The sequence below is a fragment of the Crinia signifera genome, chromosome 5 (assembly GCF_055691185.1).
Source record: "Crinia signifera chromosome 5, ASM5569118v1, whole genome shotgun sequence".
NCBI lineage: Eukaryota > Metazoa > Chordata > Amphibia > Anura > Myobatrachidae > Crinia > Crinia signifera.
Window position 1 is genome coordinate 131,898,629 of NC_139221.1, and position 21,184 is coordinate 131,919,812.

Consider the following 21,184-nt stretch of genomic DNA (forward strand, 5'->3'; position numbering starts at 1 on the left):
TTCCTCTGGTATGATGACGGCAAAGTGGCTTTCCTTTGTGGTGAGGCGGCATTTGGCTGTATGATGTCAGCAAGCTGGATATGCCTGTCTCCCTTGATGCCGGATTGTACCAAAAGGTAACTAGAGAGTATTTTGGTACCAAAGTTGGTAAATTCAAACAGGAATAAGGCTGGTAAGGTGTGTGTCCAAGTGAGGGTGATTGGCTCCTGAGCACTGTGAATAAGCACCTCTCCACCAGTGAGGTGCTTATTCACACCTTCAAGACAATACTTAAGAGAGGCCAGAAGTTATAGACCAGGACGCCAGTATAATCGCAGAGGGGCAGGTTCTAGGCAGTCCTTTCGTCAATATTCCATAAGATTCCCCAGACAATGACTGTGCCAGAGAAATACCGGTGGGGGCAAGACTTCTGACCTTTGCAGATTTATGGCAAAAATCGGTAAAGGACAAGTGGGTCGTGTCTATAATAAGAGAAGGCTTCAGACTGGAATTCTCTCATGTACCAAAAAAGAGGGCAAAGCGGAGAAAGACGCATTGAAAGAAATCGTGTCACAACTGCTAACCCTGGAAGCAGTAGAATTGGTTCCAGAAGAACAGAAACAAAGAGGGTTTTAATCAAACCTATTTCTGGTTCAAAAACTTACGGGAGGATTCAGATCAATCCTAGACTTAAGAAAACTAAATTTGTTCTTAGAAAAGAGAAGTTTCAGAATGGAAACCCTTCCATCTATACTGGCCGGTCTCAGAAGAAACGACTTTCTCTCAGCCTTCAATCTGAAGGATGCCTACTACCACATACCTATACACAGGCAGGACAGGAAATTCCTAAGATTCTGTGTGTTCAACAACCACTATCAATTCACATGTCTGCCTTTCGGTCTAACATCATCTCCCCGAGTTTTCACAGAAGTGTTGATCACCCTCATAGCTCATCTGAGTGAAACCAGAATACAAGTATGGCTATACTTAGATGACATCCTGGTCGAAGGGATTTCAAGTGAAGAATTAGAAAGTCATCTAAAAGAAGTTATGAATCACCTGAGGCTACATGGTTGGTTAATCAACATGAAAAAAGTCAACTAAAACCAGTTCAAAATATCCAGTTCTTAGGCGTAAGGATAGATACAGTACGGTTCATAATCTCCTTGTCCCAAGAAAGATGTCTAAAGATACAGAATCTGGCTGTAAAGTACTCAAAGAACCATTTCATATCTCTAGAAGAAGGTCAACAGCTACTGGGAATGATGGTATCCGCTATAAAGATTGCGCCTTGGGCTCAGTGGAGAATGAGGACTCTCCAATGGAAGTTACTGCCGCATATAAAAACAGGGAGAAACAAGAATAAAGATGGATCAACAATTAAAGAATTCCCTGATCTGGTGGTCCAAGGGGTTACAAAACCGGTTCACATCTCTCCAGTTGCAACAATTCGTATGCCTTACTACAGACACAAGCGAAAGTGGCTGGGGGGTGCAGTGTCAGAATTACATAGCACAAGGAAGGTGGTCACCAGAAGAAAGTCAGATGGCATCCAACTTAAGAGCATTACTGGTGGTATGGTGTGCAATACAGCATTTCGAAAATCTTCTGGTAAACAGACATGTGAGAGTATTCTCAGACAATGTAACAACTTTAGCTCACTTGAATCCTCAAGGAGGCACAAGGAGCAAAGCTCTGATGAATATTACCAAGGAAATACTCAACTGGACAGAAGTAAAGATAATGTCCATATCCTCAATATCTCTGCTAGGGAAAGACAATGTGGTGGCAGACTTCCTGAGCAGGAAGGATATCAGTCCAGGAGAATGGGAGCTTTTAAGATGGTGGTGAGAAAGTTTGGAATGCCAGAGATAGACCTCATGGCTACACAGAGCAACAGCAAATTGAGCATATTCTATTCAATATTTTATCTGCCAGAAGCAGCGGCAACAGATGCCCTTTCAGTGAAGTGGAAGTTCCGACTGGGTTTCATATTTCCACCCATACAACTGATAAGTGGTGTTCTGAAAAATATACTGGAAGATCAAGTCTCAGTCATTGCAGTCCTACTGTACTGGCCAAGGAGACCATAGCTTCCAATGATATTGAAGTTAGATACCCAAGAACTGCTACCCCCAGTGATGTCAGATCTTGTAAGACAAGGACCCGGGTATTTTGTCTAAAGGCATGGAAATTTAAAGGAATACCTTAAGGCAACAAGGAGTGTCTGATCAAGTGATTGATATCTTATTAAAAGCAAGAAAAGAAGTATCCTTCTTGGCGTATTATAGAATTTGGAAAAAGTTCTTAAACTGGCAAGAAGTGCCTTCAACTTTGTCTGAAACTCCTACTTCTCAAGTCTTACAATTCTTGTGTTATGGCTTCCATTTAGGATTGCCAGTATCCACCTTGAAATGTCAAATAGCAGCATTAAGTGTACTGTTGCAACGTAAGCTATCTGAGGATGAACTAATCATCAGATTTTGAAGAGCCATCAAGAAATTGAGACCTCCCAGGAAATCGATGGTGTCACCCTGGGATCTTAATTTAGTTATAAAGGCATTCGTTAATCCACCATTCAAACCTTTTGAGGAGGCGGAATTAAAACTGATCACTTGGAAAACTGTCTTCTTGATCGCTATCACATCTGCAAGAAGAATAAACGAGATACAAGCCTTATGGTCAGAAGAACCATATCTAATATTCTTTCCAGATAGAATTCTGCTGAGGACTCATCCAGATTTTCTACCAAAAATCGTCTCAAGATTCCATTTGAATCAAGAAATTATCTTACCTGTTTTCATTCCTGAAACCACAGATAGAGAGGAATAAAATTGGCATTTACTGGATCCAGTAAGGGCAGTTACTCTTTACCTACAAAGGGTAAAAGATTTCAGATGGTCTAAATAAAAATGTGTACAAACGTTTTTACGCTTCTCTGCCTCTTTGGCTAAGATCAAGTGTAGAATCTGTTCTTATCAGTGGGTGTGGACTGACCCCTGGCAGAAGAATAGAGAAAAGCCTGATTGAGTAACTTCTATAGTGGTTGGAGGGTGTGGGACCCCTCATGCCTGGGAGCAGGGAGAAGTCTAGCTGAGTACTTTCACCCTGCCGTGTAGGAGCAGGAAGCAGGAACTAAGATACTCTTCCTCCGTCCCCCCAATGGTAAGGGAGGGGAGAAACGCAGTGCCCAGTAGGTGGCTCTCTTGATTGTGTTTGTGGCCCCTGAAGAATGAGACAGCAAAAAGCCCAGTCTAGTATCCATTCCCAAGGAGCGTGAACATGCTGGGACGGAGTAGATTGCTCCCATTCCGAAGGTTCATAGCCTCTGATGGGGAGACAGCGGAAATCCCAGCTTAGTACTGTACCTTAACCTTGGGATGCTAGAAACATTGGGACTGAGTAGATTGCTTTAGGGAGTCAATGGAAAAGACCGGTGGAGTATCCATTCCCATGGCAGGGGTTGGAAAACACCCTAGGGTGAGAGCAGAGAAACACTTGGAAAGACGTTGATTGGCCGACTGCCTAGAGCTGCACTGTGCACCCAGGGGTACCTGAAACCAGCACTGGTGAGCCTGTACACCATGGGCCTTCAACCTGTGGCCCTCCAGATGTTGGGAAACTACATGTTCCAACATGCATTGCCACATTTTTTCCTATAAGAGCATGCCAAAACGGTCAGGGCATGCTGGGACATGTAGTTCCACAACATCTGGAGGGCCACAGGTTGAAGACCCATGCTGTACACCATGTACTAGTATGGCACCTGCACTGTGCACTCTCCCTTAAGGTTAAGCAGCACTGGGCCTTTTGGCCGGGGCAGGACAATTTCTCACACCCCTACCCTGGGCCTTTTGGTTGGGGGTTTTATTATTTATTTATTTATTTATTTATTATGCACAGCACTTTTCCAAAGTTTTTGTTGTTTGATGTTGGGGCAACTCCAAGCCGAAAGGCGGAGGGAAGTCCATTACGGGTTCTCCAAACTTCGGTACGAAGAACCCACCCGCCCTAACCCTTTCTGGGATTGAGGGAAGAAGGTCTTTCCGAGCTTCGGTGAGGAAGACCCACCGTCCTTCTTTTCCCCTCTTTTGCCTTTTGGCTGGGAGAGATTAGGGGAAGTAATGGGGCCCTTCTCGTTTTGGAGAGGGTTCATAAGTACGTACACCCCCTATGCACAGGTTTTGCACTTGCGCACTGGGTGATGGGAGCACACCTTGGGCTCCTGGTTATAAAAATAATAATAATCTATTGGTGTCTGCAACCATAGTGCTTTTGACAAAGCAGGACCCTGCTGCAGATGCACAGTATGGGCTCCACTCATAGGCCCTTATTCAGATCTGTTTGCAGTACAATTTTTTGGGAAAATGGGCACTGCAGGTGGGGCAGATGTAACATGTGCAGAGAGAGTTAGATTTGGGTGGGGTGTGTTGAAACTGAAATCTAAAATTGCAGTGTAATAATAATGCAGCCAGTATTTACCCTGCACAGAAACAAATTAACTCACAGAAATCTAACTCTCTGTGCACGTGCCCCACCTTCAGTGCTTTGATATAGCTGCCAGGAGCAGCGAAATGCGTCACACAGTGCTTGCCCACTCTCCACCAGCCTATTTGGGATTGCAGTCCAGTCCAGCCCCACAGGATTCAACCAAGTTTGACCACCACTTTCCAACTTGGAAGTCCTCCGAACTCTTTCTCTGGTGCACCAGTGCCTCCTCCTTGGCTACACAAAGACCCACCATACCATCAATTTGCCAGTGAATCACGGTTATTTGTGCCAATCTTGTGCCAATCTTGTGCCGGCCACTTGGACTCACGGATGGTGTCTAATCCATCTAGCCAGGAGTGGTAACTATTTCCATCCATTTCTATAACTAAAAATTGGGGCCTTATGGGAACGGACTCTCCCTCCATACATGCTGCTTAATTGTGGACATGGGCATTGTTTATACGCTATTGTTTTAATGTCATGACATGATTTTAGATTATGTATTAATTGTCTTTAATTTTATTATTAAACCCATTTGTACAGATCATCCAATTCTAATTTTTTGAACTAAATATTCTTAGAGCGCTGCTATCCCCCCCCCCCCATTTCTTTCTTACATTATCAGATCACTTTAACACATCGAGTGGCTTGCAGCACTTATGAGGTTGCATAAGCCACTTGTAATAGATCCTTGTATGAAGCCAGGGAATGTCTGTCTAATGATGAAGACACTGGCCTCTTTCCTCCCCCTAGATGTTGCCCCCCATCCCTAAATGACATCAGACTCAGTCACTGATGAACTGTTGCTGTACTGTATTCTTTGGAGAAAATACTACTTAGGGTGACCTACTTAACAAATATAATTACAGTATATTCAATGGTGATGATTCCAGATGGAAGAAAGGCAGGTTATAGATTTGCGAAGAACACACAAATCTATTTTGCACACACTTGTGAGTTTTAGCACTGTGCATGTTCAATAGCTGATCACTTGATTCAGAGTTGTACCTCTCTCAGGTGCATCTCTAGGACACGTGGGCATGTTTAGACTAGAGGAAAGAAGATTTCGTACCCTTAAAAGAAAATATTTTTTTATGGACAGGGCAGTAAAATTGTGGAACTCTCTTCCTGGAGAAGTGGTGTCGGCAGAGACAATAAATTCTTTTAAAATAAGTTTGGACAATCATCTATTGGGCAAAAACATCCAGGGGTACAGATAACAATTAAAATCTTTATATTATTAAATCAGATTTCAGTTATATAAGGGATGAAGCAAATAGATCATGCAGTTTAATAACAAAGGTTGAACTTGATGGACGCAAGTCTTTATTTAGCCTTAACTACTATGTAACTATGAAACAGTTGAATTGGTAGTCATATGCATTCACATATAGGCTAAGTTGAGTGAGGACATGTACCGTATTGCATCTTGAGTTCTGTGAAAAGTTGTGAGTGTAGGTGGTCAGTGACACAACACAGATATGGAGACAAGGAACTTCTGCTTCCAACTTTTTATTAACTGCAGATGAACATAAAGCAACACATTTTTGAAGCAAGCTGCAAAATAGCACTAAACAAAAACACATGTGGGTATTCAATGCTCTGATGGCGAGTTATTGACGGCGAGAAGTGCTGATAACACGCTGTCAGTGTATTCAACACTTCCCCTGAGGTGAGGTTCACTTGCAGTTTGCCTCCTCACCTGTTCCCTGAGACGAGGTGAAAATGGTGAGTGTGGCCATTAAAATGAGGAGTCTTGCCACAAAATGTGGCGTACTCACCGCATTGGCGGTGAACCTCGCCATTTAAGGGGATCCTCGCCACCCTCTAACGGCGAGGATTAGTCCCAAACATTGAATAGGGCGAGAGGGTTTCTGCTCCGTGTGGTAAAACATTGTACTGCAGATATGAAAGAGTAAGGCAATGTGATTATCTAACAGTGTGTGTGCAGAGAGCCACCTGATTTTGGATACTTCTCTTGCACCAAATTTACAGCTGGTTCAAGTGTTTTTTATTTTTTACTTCAGCCTTATTATGTAACAAAGAACCACAAAAAATGAGTTAAAGTTCTAGACTGATTTGTCCTTGACTCTTATTGTTCATAATTTATATTTCCTCTCTGTATGATTTATTATGTTACAGTTTTGAGTGGTTATTTTGTATTGCTGTGTGTGTTGCGGTCCCATTTATAACATAAACAAAAATAACACTATATGGGCACACATTGATACACGCGACATATGTGACAACTGGTTCACTGTACTAGATTTGCTATTACCCATAATTGCCGCGCAGGCATTTACTATTTTTATATATTACAAGAAAATTATAGTTTGGATTTGGTCTGGCTGACATAGAGCATGTAAATATAATGCAAACTTAAACACAAATTGCAAACGTCTGCCAGTACGTTGTTTTCTCATCAGATCTATAACATGACGAGTTCATATCCCTAGAGGCTTAGCTATATTGTTCATGGAATGAAATAGACTCATGTGAATGAATGTGACGTGAAGGTCACTCTTGTCCTCAGACATTGTCAGATCTCACCATGAAACAGAAAAATTAATATCTAGCTTTTTTCTCCAAATGTGTATGTGGAAAGGGAACCTATTGCACTTTGTGTTTTTTTTTTCCCATTTCTCATCTGCTCATCATTTCAATAAGTATATTTCTGAACTCTTTCCTAAAAGGGAGTACAAAGAAAATGTGAAGAAAGTTGATGAAGGAGTCAAAGACATGGTAACCTTTATTGAAGACTTTTATGGAAATGATGATAAAACCGCTTTCATCTTCACCTCTGACCACGGCATGACAGACTGGGGTGAGTAGATGTATGGATGCATAGTATTCCGTACACCATTTCTTCTGCTATTTTCTAAATCATTCGTTTGTTAAAGTGGACATGTCACTTGGACGTTGAATTATGCACTATCTGCATGATATTTATTCTTTGTTTCTTATGGTAAAACAATATAAAAAAAAAAACATCAGTTATGGAAATAATGCATATTACTGGTGAAGAGTTTCATTGCAAGTCATCCAAACTTGCTATGGCACTGCATGTGCGGATACATAAAGGGGGTGATTCTGGTTAATTTGCACCGTCGCTTTGCACCGTCGCAAAATCACAATGGGGACCGACGTTTACGGCCTGTGCATAATCACTTATGCGCATGTGCAGGTCTTCTCTGCGGGCGTCCTCGGAGACTTGCGTAGTCTCCGAAGTGCTCACAGAGGGGGAGGGGCGTGCCAGGGGGTGCACGCATGCGAATGCCCTGTGTTTCCTGGGTGTTCCCACGGAAACACTGGGTGCGCCCAGGAAAATGCTTGGCGTCCACTTACGAACAGGGGCGGCAACCTGCCTTCTAGGGGCTGGCAACTGACGTCACCAGATGTCATCTGCCCGCTCTGTTCTCGGAGCATGGCACCGCAAATCTGAGTCACCAGAGACTTAGATTAGCGAGCGCTTCAGAAATCATTCGATGGTCGGTGACCATCGAATTATTTCAGGCACCCAGGCAGTTCTGCGAATAGATGTGATAGATGCAATTGGTGATATTGCAAATGGAATTGAGGGTAAAATGTGCCTTTTTGCAGATGACACAAAGGTATGCAACAGGGTAGACACACCAGGAGGGGTAAAACAAATGATTGAGGATCTAGGTAGATTAGAGGAATGGCCAAGAGCATGGCAACTACAGTTTAATGCCAAAAAATGCAAAATCATGCACTTAGGTCTCAGAAATCCAAAGACTAAATACAGTATAAATGGCACTATAATGGAAACTACTGAGGAAGAGGGATCTAGGTGTCACTATTTCAGGGGACTTAAAAGCAGGTAGGCAATGTAACAAAGCAATGAAGAAGGCTAGTCAGATGCTTGGTTGCATAGGGAGAGGTATCAGCAGTAGAAAGAAAGAAGTAATAATGCCACTGTATAGGTCATTGGTACGACCTCATCTAGAGTATTGTGTTCAGTTCTGGATGCCATATCTCCAGAAGGATATAAATTCATTACAGACTGTACAAAGAAGGGCAACTAAAATGGTTTCATGGCCTACATCACAAAACGTACCAGGAAAGACTAAAAGATCTTAATATGTATACTTTAGAGCAGAGAAGGGAAAGGGGGGACATGATAGAAACTTTCAAATATATCAAGGGTTTTAACAAGGTACAGGTGGGAGACATTCTTCACAGTAGGAGAAGCAACAGAACACGAGGCCATGCACTGAAACTAGAGGAAAGATTCAGGGGAAATGTGAGGAAGAATTACTTCACAGAAAGAGTAGTAGATAAGTGGAATAGCCTACCATCAGAGGTGGTAGGGGCAAATACAGTAGTACAATTTAAACATGCTTGGGATAGGCATATTGATATCCTTACAAAAAATAAGGATCAAATATGGTTTGGGGTAACATGTTTAAAAAAGGGCTAGATGACTAGATGGGCCAAGTGGTTCTTATCTGCTGTCAAATTCTATGTTTCTATGATGTTTATGCAAAACATCCATTTCCAGTGCTGCGGGGAAATTCGACGACTAGTGGGGGGTGGACATTTATACGGGCGGCGGATGGAGTTACATGGCTCGCAAAGCTGCAAACTAACGCTGCTTTGCATGCCAAACAGAATTGTGCCCAAAGTGTGCTCTCACCCATCTGTAGAGCTGGGTGCAGTGCACTGACAGCGATCTATGTTTGGTTTGAAATGCGTTATAATAATAAGGGTACACGTGAGAAAGAATTAGTGCAAATGATACCCATGGAATATGTGTATTGTTTTTCTGTCCACTTCTGCACAGCCTGAAATTCTGTTGCTATGCCTTTTACAGCCCATTTGTAAGTACTGCTGAAATGGAAGGTTGTGGTATGGCGCTCCAACAGGGGGTTCCCAACGGTTAGTATCTCGACTTTGGAATCCCTACTGCTGGTACTCCGGCAGGGGTGTGAGCACAAATAAGCCCTTTGCGGGATCCCTGCGTTCACCACGCTGCAGGCTCGGTGGCTTGCTTCGCCAGCCACAGGTTCTTTTCTCCCTCTATGGGGGTCATGGACCCCCACAAGGGAGAATATCCCCTGTAAGTTGGGATCCCCCCTGTCAGTCAGTCATCCGGCACCCGAAATGAAAATGATGTAGGATTTTGCATCACTCATTCTTGTGCACGCATTACTACAGGGTCATGTGCACTGTGTAAGCCTACAAGGGTGTGGATCATTAGGTCGACAAGCCTAAGGTCGGCAGTCAGTAAGTTGACCACTATTGGTTTGACAGGTAGGTCGACACATGAATAGGGTTGACATGCATTAGGTCGAAATGGTCCAAAGGTTGACATGAAAAAAGGTTGACAGTATTTTTTTAGCTGTTTTGGTGTCATGTTGACATATGTGGATTTGGACACTGTATTCGTGTACTGCCTCCCCGCGCATGCTCTCCATGCTCCGGGACAGGTGCCTCGCTGCACTCAGCACACTATTCTATTCTCCCTCTATGTCCACTTAGATGGGGAGAATATACAAACTCCGTACAGTTAGGGCGATGGTGGGAATCTAATCCATGACCTCAGTGCTGTACCTGTTACTTTCTTCATGATCAGCCATTTTCACCCAAGTAGTGCTCAGCTATATTATCAAATAAAAATATATTTTTATGGTTTAATTGTATCCAGACTCTGAACTTCCAACATATTACACTTCATTGTGCAACAATTTTAAAAGCACAACATTAACCAAGGAACATCTGCTTTGCTTTTTAGGCTCCCATGGTGCTGGACATCCTTCAGAAACCCTGACACCACTGGTTGCTTGGGGAGCTGGAGTACATTATCCAAGGAAAAATTATTTACATGCCATGGACATGACATGGCCAAAAGGTAAGTGGTCGCACAATGAAACGAATGACCAGTGACCAGCTGAAGAAGTGAAAAGAGTTAACTGTACCCTTTGCTTTAACGTTCATAAACTGAATTAATATTTTTACAGTTGTAGTTTTTCTTGACTCGCACTCTGGAGCTGCAATTTGTTCTTGCAGATCAGGTCCTGCAATGTAGCTCATAGGTTCCCAAAGCTGCAGCATTTCACAGTGCACCAAAACCCACAGCATCATTAACATGCTGCTGGTGTTTAGGTGTGGCAAAGGGCTGCATTTCAGAAAACAAGCACATGACTGTCCTGTTTTCTGTGTGTGCCAAAGTCAGTGGCTATATTCTTGGATACAGTTTCACTGGCCCCGGCATTGGTGTAGATGCTTATGTTTCCAACATTCAAGGTGCTTCTTTAATTTGAGGTCATTTTGGGCATTTTATACTTTCTGTTTTTATTCACTCAGTCAGTCTGCAAATTATTGGTGTAGGCATTTAATTATCCCTCAGGGATCATTCCAAAATTAGCAGCAGTCTATTTTGATTCCCAAAAATGAGTTGTGTTTAACTTTTGGACTGTAAATTGATTAGATTCTACCCCTTCTTTATATTTATATGTGATGGGCGCCCCTGTTTTATCCACCACCAACTAAGTGTTTTTCTAAGTTTACTTTGCCTTCAGTGTTCAGTCCTTACGATTTATAGAAAAAAGGTAGGGACTGCATTTTTTATATGCCGAGGATGAGTTATACCCGCTGCCTAATATTATGTAGATCCTCCATATGTCACCAAAATGCATGTTCTTCACAAGACCTCTGAAAGTTTTGTGTGCTACTTGGCATCATGACGTTAGCAGCAGATCCTGTTGGTGTCACAATTTAAGGCACTTGCCAAGAGGAGGGGGGTTTTCTGGGCAACCAGAAACCTCCCCCTTGCGTTTGCCTATAGCTGGTGTAGCCAACCCTAGTCCTCGAGAGCTACCAACAGTGCATGTTTTGCAGGTCTCCTCACAGAATCTCAAGTGAGCTAATTAGCTTCATCTGTGTATCTTTTAAAATGTGTCAGTGATTAAGGAGTGCAGCTAGGTTGTCTGGAAAATGTGAACTGTTGGTAGCTCTCAAGGGCTAGGGTTGGCTACCACTGGCTTATAGTATGATTGGATTGAGATTTTGGGAATTTGGAGGTCACTGCTGTCAGGGAACACTGTTGCCCTGATGGGTGCACTTTGTCTACAACAAGGTTTAGGTAGGTGGCACATGTAAATGAATGCCAGATCCCAAGATTCATCATCAAATTCTTGCCCAGAGCATCACAATGTCTCCGTCTGCTTGCCCTCTTCCGATAGTGCCATCTCTTCCTCAGGTAAACAATACACATGCACCTAGCTGTCCACATCTCTTAAAGAAAATGCCATTCATCAGATGCGATACTCTTCTTCCATTTCTCAGTGGTGCAGTTTTTACACCAGTGTGCCCATTGCATGCATTTTCGATGGTTAACTTTGGTCCGAATGGGCACCAGCTATGAAGCTTCATGCACGGCAAGCTAGGAGGCATTATGTTTTCTGAGACCTTTCTATCATAGCCAACTTTTTCTGCAATTTTGGTTACAGTAACTGTTCTCTGAGATAGGACCACACAGGAGCTGTTACGGGTTTTCCTTCCTTCTGGGTGGTACTAACAACAGCTTAGCAACACCTCCACAAGACCTGCCATTTTGGAGATGCTCTCATCTATTCATTTAGCTATTACTATTTAGCCCATGTCAAATTAACTCCGATCACAATGCCAATACTTCTGCTTTCAATACATCAAAAAGGGAGTTTTCACTATATAATATATCCAGGTATAGAGAGTATGGCAAGTCTCACCCAGGTTTTGTAGCTGGCTAAGATCATCAGCCAGGCATTAGTCTGCACCTGAGAGCTTAAAGATCCCCTGGGACAAAGCTCAGGACTCCTGATGCTAAACAAATCAGCCAAGTTATAGACCAGGTGGAAGTGGGTTTAGTGTCAGAATGCCAGGGCCAGAAGGGTCCATTGTTGTTGTGTACACTAGTTATGGCCAAAAGTGAAAGCACACTGCAGCATTTGCTTAATGCAAAGGAAAATATTTGTAATTTACTGTCGTGGAAGACCTGGTATTTGCTGTACAGTGGCTGCTCAGTTGCAGTGATTAAGAACCTACTGCTTTTACTGCAACTGGTGGACATGGGGCCTTATTTTGGTTGGTTCTCTCCCCTGCGCATTCGCACTGGGGAGTGATGTGCAGACGCTGGGTCCGAGCGGGCACGGTGAACTGCTAATTTGCCGTCCCTTTCGCACCTAGCAGTGCGGGCGGGGGGCGGCAGTGATGGGCTGTGCTGGGTGTTCCCATGTAAATGCGCCTGTGACGCCAGTTCATGGGGCAGGCAGCTGAAGTCAGCAGATGTCAGCTTCCTGCCTGAATCCCTTACAGGGAGCACACAAATATAAGACACTAGAGAGGTGTCTTACATCTGCGTGCACCTTCCAAATCATTCGATGGTTGCTGACCATCAAATTATTTGGGCCCCGCACCCGGACGGGCGGCCATGCGGGTGGTGTTTCATCCACATGCAACACAGGTCCATGGTTCTTACAAATGTCACAATAAAAACAAAATTAGAATATGATGCACAACCAGCTTCTGCAAATTAAAATAATATGCCGCATGTCTATATTCATATGATCTGCTGTGCCTAGGTCAATACCAAACATTGACAAAATGTCGACATGCACAAGGTCGTCAGTGGTAAAGGTCAGCGTTGGCAATAGTTGACATGAAAAGGTCGATATGAGTTTTTCACAATGTTTCTTCTTTTTACTTTTTTTTTATGCTTTACAATCCATGTGGATTATTTTTGGGAATGACAAAGCATGACAGTTAACCATGTCTCTCTCATATATAAATTATGTGGTGAATGTTTTGATAAAAAATCACATCATAAATCTGACTAATCTTTTCTATTTTATAGAGTGGAGATTGGAAACCGTTAAACGTCTTGATGTAAACCAGGTACATTTCATGATTTTATGTTATATATATATATATATATATATATATATATATATATATATATATATATATAGATATAGATATAGATAGATATATATAGAGAGATATAGATATATATAGAGAGATATATATATATATATATATATATATATATAGAGAGAGATATAGATATATATATATATATAGATATATCTATCTCTATATATATATATATATAAGTATCCAACAATGCCGGCACTCCAATGTACAAGTGTATAAGACCCAGGTGCCCGTAATAGAAATATACAGTCCAAAGTCCCAACAAGCAGGACAATAACGGCACTCAAAGGGATTTTACAGCTTGAGAAAAAAACTGTATTAAGATACACACATTTGCAGTACAATGGGTAACTTTTCGGGGGACAAACCCCATCCTCAGACCCTCCTACAGCAACAAGCTCCCCCAAAGTGATCACGTTTATACCTTACCTGAAGCCGCCACGCTCCCGGACCTCTCAGCCGCATCAAACGCTGCCGGAAGTTGTCAGCGCACACTTCCGCCCTGGTGCACACAGGGTGTTGCTGAGCAACCACTCTGCTTGCGTTCCACGGGCGGGAGGCGTCATCTGACACTACCCTGCACAGCGGCGCGCAGACGCTGGAGTCTCAATAGGAGCCCAGGCGGCCAGATAGTATAAAACATATATTCCAATAGACCTGACTCCATAGGCACTCCTGGCTGTGCGGATTAGACGGGACAGCGCCAGCCTGTACTGAAACAGTGTACTCACCCTGCTGGGGCACCCTGGGTCAGCACCGGCACACCGTACCCTCCAACATCACAGTTCCTGGTTGCCATGGGTAACTCGGTCTGTGGAAATACATAATAAAAAACAAGTGTTAGATAAAAATATCACAAATATTACGGTAAAACATACATACATACACACATACAGTAAAGTACATAAATATTAGCAGAGATAACGTTAATGCATAATACAGTGGATTATACTTTAGAGTGTTAGGCATAAAGTAAATATCATATTAGGCTATTGAGATTAATCTTCTCATTAAGACCACCCGGTTGGATGGTCCCCAGCCTATAAATCCACCTAGCCTCAAGGTTTAACAGTTGTTTGGCTCTATTACCGCCCCTCATCGACTCTGGGACATGGTCGATCATGAAATACTTTAAGGAGCTCAGAGTGTGACCCAACATCTTAAAATGACGTGCCACCGGTTGGTCCACCTCCCTGCCCATTATGGACAGGTTGATGGCCGACCGGTGTAACCCCATTCTCTCGCGAAAGGATCTAGTAGTTTGCCCTATATAGTACAAATTACAGGGACAGACGATAGCGTAAACCACATGAGTGGATTTACAATTCATGATGTGTCTAATTTCGAATTGTTTGGTCGAGTGGGGATGTTTAAATGTACGTCAATTAATGATATGACTACAGGTCGTACAGGAGAAGCAACAGCCCGGGGGTTTGAAAAACACATTAGTAGGTTTGGGGATGCCTCTGCCAGTGATGTCTGTTTTCATAAGGCGATCTTTAAGATTGGCACCCCTTTTAAATGCCGCCAGTGGCCTAAATGATTTCAGTCCTGGTAAATCCGGATCTGTTTTTATGATAGGCCATAATGCATTTGTGGCGTGTTTTATAATGGGGCTGGAAGTAGAAAAAGTGCTAGTCCAAGGTAGAACAGATGAAGCACTTTTGTTTTTAGGCACAAATAGCTGGGACCTAGGGAGATGAAGTACTTTTAGTTTTTATTCTTGAAGTAGTACTGGGTCGTAACCCCTCTGTATAAACTTGAGAATCAACTCATCTAGCCTAGGTTCCAGTTTGTCTCTGTCGCTCATGATGCGTGATATTCACATCATCTGCGCCATGGGCAGGCCACGTTTGAGGGCAGCTGGATAATGGCTAGAAGCCATAAGGAATGTATTCCTATCGACATCTTTTGAGTGGACGTCTGTACTGATTTTGCCATCTATGATCTTAATGGTGACGTCTAAGTAGTGTGTTTCCTCAGCACTCCATGTGGCCGTGTACCTAATTGTCGACTCAATAGAGTTGACATGGTCGACTACTTGTTTGAGCCTCTCCTCTCCTCCTGTCCACAACATAAAAATGTCGTCGATATAACGTGTATACAGAAGGAGGTGCTCACTCACTTCTGGACAATTCAAAAAACACTTCTCCTCTTCGACGAACATAAAAATATTTGCGAACTATATATAGAGATATAGATATATATATATATATATATATATACTTGAAAAAAAGAGACTGGCACTCGAGGGTCTTTGTAAAAAGCAGTGTATTCACAGCGGGTGATAAAACATCCAACGTTTCAGGGCTGCGCCCCTTTGTCAAGGTGTGAGTGGTAACAAAAGTAAATATAAGTGCTTACCTTAAATAAGGGATGGTGTGTATATGGGCAGCCCCATACACACCATCCCTTATTTAAGGTAAGCACTTATATTTACTTTTGTTACCACTCACACCTTGACAAAGGGGCGCAGCCCCGAAACATTGGATGTTTTATCACCCGCTGTGAATACACTGCTTTTTACAAAGACCCTCGAGTGCCAGTCTCTTCTTTTCAAGTACCCCATTGTTTGTATGGGCGCCAGGGCAGTTGATTATTTGGAGTGAGTGCCGGACCGCACTACCGTGTATATATATATATATATATATATATATAATGAAAAAAAAAAATATATATATTATTTTTAATACAACCTTGTTGGGCGGCAACTACCAATTACAATATATTCACTGGAAAGATTTGTGTCCAGCTATGAACCTCAAATTGTTATACCAGCTTCAATCGATAAACCAGGTTGTAGGAAAGCACCCATTTCCATGAGGGTGCCGGGTGACTGACCAGCAGTCTGGATTCCGACAGTCGTTACACCGACGTCGGAATTCCGACTGCTAAAGGCCCAACAGACGGGCAGCGTCTATTCTCCCTCGTGGGGGTCCACGACCCCCATAGAGGGAAAATAGAATACAGTAGGTGGCATGCATAGTGAGCCATTCTGCCCGCAGCGTGGCGAGCACACAGAGAGCCCGTAAGGGGCTTTGTTGTGCTCCCAACGATTTCCCCTGCAGTTGGGTTTCTGACGTTAAGTTAATGATGTCGGAATCCCGACTGTCGGTGAGTTATACCACTCCCTTCCATGAAGGTACATGGATTATCGGACATGTATGATATGTCTATATCATATATGCCTTCAGATAGTGAAATCAAAGCTTTAATGTTGCCCTTAATGTATATTGTTGTTCTGATTCATCTCACCAGGCTAGTTGAGTTGTTGGACAGCTCCATTTCCTCCTTTATGTCAAACCTCAGAAATTAGGAGTGAGCTAGTGGCATTTATCTGACCAATTATCTGCTTTTCTTTGCATCTATCTTGAGCTGGGTACACACTATACGATGTACAAACAATATGATATTTTTGGGTGTGGATGGAAAGGTCTATAGTTTCTACGTTGACACTTTCAAAAATTTAACTCATGAATTGGTCGACATGAGTTTTTTTATCGGAGTCCATGTGAATGTTAAAAGATGAAAAGGTAAACTAAACTTGAAATGAAAAAGCAAAAAACGCATGTCGATCTTTTCATTTGTCAAGCTTTTTTAGAATGTCGCACTTTTGTCAATGTCCACCTTTTAAATATGTAATTTTTTTTGTTTATGTCGACCTTTTGAATGTCAATTTTTTTTGTCAATGTCCACCTTTTGCATGTTGTCCTTTTGTTGTCCATCTAAACACTGTAGACCTATCAACCGGCTACCAAGTCAGCAACGATTTTCCTTCAACGAATAGAGGGCCTTATTCAGATCTGGTCACAGGCCTGTGAGTTTGCAGGCCAGACGATTATCGATAGAATGCACATGTGTATGACCCGTAGTACACATGCACGAGGCCATCTGTGATAAAATCCTGCTACTTTTTTTTCGCTGGCCAAATGGAAGGTGATTACAGGAACCCAGCATGGGTGGGGGTAACTGGACATTTTCTGGGAGTGTCAGTGATAATGCAGGAGTGCCAAAGCATTTTAGGGGAAGACATGTGATGTCAACTCTGGCCCCAAACAGCCTGTTTCGCATCCACCGAGTAATCCTGGGCTATGCACAGACTGCACACAGTGAAAAAGTCATTCAGAGGTAAGCAGCTTGCGAAAGGATTTGCAATTAATCCCAGAGACAGCTAATTTTCACAAGCCGTGCTAAGCAATATGCAGGCTTGAATGGGGCGGGATTTCTCTATAGCGGAGCAGCATATACCTGATCCCAGGGCTCCAAAAATTAGCAGTACAGCGATCAGGTCTGAATTAGGCCCAGAGTGTGTACAGAATGTGCAATCTTCTAAATGACCAACAATATATAGTCAGTGGCTACATACAGGAGTAGACTGTCTTGGACGATATCCCCAGGTTCAGCTGCATGTATGGACGACAGAGGATGTCGTTACTGACCTGTGACATATATTGGTCCCCATTCAGACCTGATCGCTGTGCTGTGAATGCGATCGCATATGTGCAAAGAGGGGGAAAATTTAATTTGATCATTGAATAAACCCCACCCCACCCAAACCACCGTATGCAGCACAGCATAAACTGAAACTTCCTTGGCGCTGCGATGGCTGTGCGGAGGTCGGTACCACTGATGACGTCAGTGTTCCTCCCTCACAATGGCTGGGACCCATCTGTGTTTAATTGGGCATTCCCAGAAAACACCAGTGTGCCGCCCACAAACGTGCACCGGCTGTCAATAAGCCAGCATAGGCCAGCGATCACAGGCCGTCGCTGGCTGTGATTGCACAAATGGCTTGTGCATGCGCACTGCGTACCGTGCTCATGCGGAGCCCTCTGATAATCACCATGGCTGCGAATTTGCAGCTCTGCAATTAAGTTTGAATTAGCCCCATAGTGCATACACTATATGATGTGAACAATTTATTGTTATTGATTGCTTCATAATGATAAATTGTCCCTAGTATCTCATAGGGTGTACCCAGCTTAAAACCGTTTCAGTCGTAGGGTTTTTTCCTTAATTGCAGATTGGGAAATAGACATTTATTGTGCTCAGGTAATCTCACTTTATCCCCAGTTGTATTCCTGTAAATTACAATGAAACCTTCCTTTAATATCTACTCCTTTCCTATTGTAAGTGAAATTTATATACTGCAGACGCAAACTCGCACAGTAAATCCTTATTACTATAGATTTTGGTGTCTGTACTCTTAAGTCATTTATTTTTTTGCTGTAATAAGTAAATTGTGAATCTAATTTTCAAAGCCCTCTGGAGGGGTTCTGTATTTTTTATAGACATTTGGAATGTTGACATCCGAATGTGATCATGACCAAAATGTTGACAGTGACCCCATCGATTTCAAATTTTTTTAAACACATTTTTATCTGAATGTATATAACAAATGTGAGCGACGCTGGCATTTTTAGCGGATATTTTGCACACCTATCACAGAGACATTGGTACTCAAGGGTTCAGACCTGTACACACTGGGCGATATAATATTGGTATTGCTCATGTTAGCCCTGCAAAGCAATATTGCTCATTATATAGCCAAGTGTGTATGCCTTGGCTAACATCTTATCAGCGCTCCCACAGGTTGTTAACACCCCCCCCCCCCCCACCCCTTTGTACATACAGACAAGGGAGCGGATCATTAACAATGGCCTAAACCCCCTGCACCATCGCTCATTGCTCGCTGGCATAGGGAAGTGTGTATGCCCTTGCCGATACTTGCATCCTGCTGGGTCCCCACTGCTGCCGATATCAACAGCAGCTGGGAACGTACAGTATGTACAGACTTTAACATATTGCACATTAACCCTAATTATCGGTATTCTGTGAATGTTCCATGTTAACATATCAAAGATGTTGACATAAAAATTGTCTACATTTGGGTGTTGACAGTGTGATGTAAATTTCAACACTAGGGCCAGTATTCAATGCCTCAGATTCGCCGTTTTTTTCAGTGAATCTGGCAATTTGCTGGGTTAACGGCGAATTTTCTGTTAGAAAAAACAATTCGCCATATTCAATGGAGGCAATTCGCCACAAATGAACAGCGAATGTCTGCCGATTCGCCGTAAATGATTCTCCACAATTCGCCTGTGATTTTCAATGGGTTTTTTAGTGGAATTCGCCGAGAGTGTATTCAATGCTGAAGTGGAGAACTGCTTTCTCCAGTGATTTTCCCCTGGATTCTCCATTTTACATTCGTCATCTTTTTTTGGTGAACTGTTATGTGTACTTGTAAATTAAATGTTTTCTTTTACAATCTAAATACTAGGCATCTAACTGCTGCCACCCGGTGGATATGAGTAGGTCTGGTAGATCACACACTCCAGCTTCTACCAAACGTTCTCGTTTAGCAAAGGCAGAGGATTCCTTTACTACCATCAGTGCTACAAAACCAACACCACCTGGTGGAAACACAGATCTGCAGGATAAACAAGATTCACTACGTGAACCTACAATGGCGCTAACATACGACGACATTGTCAAAGCAATAAAGGACACGGTTACTCCTATCGTAGAAGCTCAGGCAAATAAATTCTCTGCTGCTCTTAGAGAGTTGAAAGAGCAACTAGAATCTACAGATTTGCAAGTGGTGGCAAACCAAAATAAAATTGAAGAACATGAACAAGCTCTATATGATATGCAACAAGATCTGGACCAAGTGAGAAATACTAACCGCCAACTTCTCGCCAAAGTCGACGATTTAGAGAACCGCTCTCGTCGCAATAATTTGCGCATAGTCGGCCTACCAGAAAGCCTTAAAGGCCCAGACCTGTGTTCCTTTATAAGCTCAGACCTTCTACAAATTCTGGAGCTATCATCTGAACTGCCCAATTTCGCGGTTGAAAGGGCACACAGGCTGGGTCCTATGCGTGACTCCAGACGCCCGCGCACTGTAATATTCAGATGCCTAAATTCAGCCCACAAATCCGCCATATGGATGGCAGCACGCAAAAAAGAAAGGATCGAGTGGCAACAGAATCGGCTCCTAATCTTTCAAGATTATTCAATAGAAGTCTCTCGGGCACGGAAAGAAATGACCCCAGTCTGTTCTAAATTAATCCAAGCTCAACGCAAGTTTGCACTTTTATTTCCAGCTAGATTGCGCATATTTACAGAGTCGGGACACAAGGACTTCTCCACCCCCGCAGATGCCTTGGCTTTCTTGGAGGAATCCAGTGCCTCTCAACAGGATGTTTCAAATTAACGATTACTGGTTCCTGGACTGAACATTGGCTACCGCTTGGAGACTAAGTGGCCTCAATTGCAAATAGAGACTTCATTACCTCTTTTAGTCACCACCGGTCACAATATATGTATCGGACTTGAAGCAGGTGTATTACAGGCTACAGGTATTTTCTGCATAGATGCGTAATTATTTGTTGCCTCACAGAATTTCTAATAAGTTTCAACTGTTATATGTACCATCTTATTGATACACATGTGCCAATAGTGATAACTATTGATAAGTATTGTTTGGATGTGCGCTAATAATAAGGGAGATGCAGGGAGCCCCTGCCCTTAAATATTTACTCCCATATGGAGTTTCTCTGGTTATGTTATTTTACCCCTATGTTGTTGGTACCCCAACATAAACATAAAGATAGATACTTTTACCCCACGGTTTTCTTCCCTACCCTAGTCCACCCATTTGAACCTTTTTATATACTAATATGTCTGGTCGCCAGGATAATCCATAAGGTCCCTTTGATGCGGGAGTTACAACCGATCTATTATACATATTGTGGATACGACTATTTATGCTTATTGC

At 42.7% G+C, this 21,184-nt stretch overlaps 1 protein-coding gene and 1 pseudogene across 2 annotated transcripts in view; both read left to right on the forward strand.

The window, feature by feature from the left end:
- Positions 1 to 21,184, forward strand: part of PIGN (phosphatidylinositol glycan anchor biosynthesis class N) — a 369,004-nt gene that overhangs the window by 62,765 nt on the left and 285,055 nt on the right. For both annotated transcript variants that reach the window (XM_083188060.1, XM_083188061.1), the window contains exons 8-10: positions 7,164 to 7,294; positions 10,226 to 10,342; positions 13,325 to 13,365. In XM_083188060.1, coding sequence (XP_083044186.1) covers positions 7,164 to 7,294; positions 10,226 to 10,342; positions 13,325 to 13,365 — 289 coding nt within the window. The remainder of the gene's footprint in view (positions 1 to 7,163; positions 7,295 to 10,225; positions 10,343 to 13,324; positions 13,366 to 21,184) is intronic.
- Positions 2,909 to 3,046, forward strand: LOC146005871 (U2 spliceosomal RNA; annotated as a pseudogene).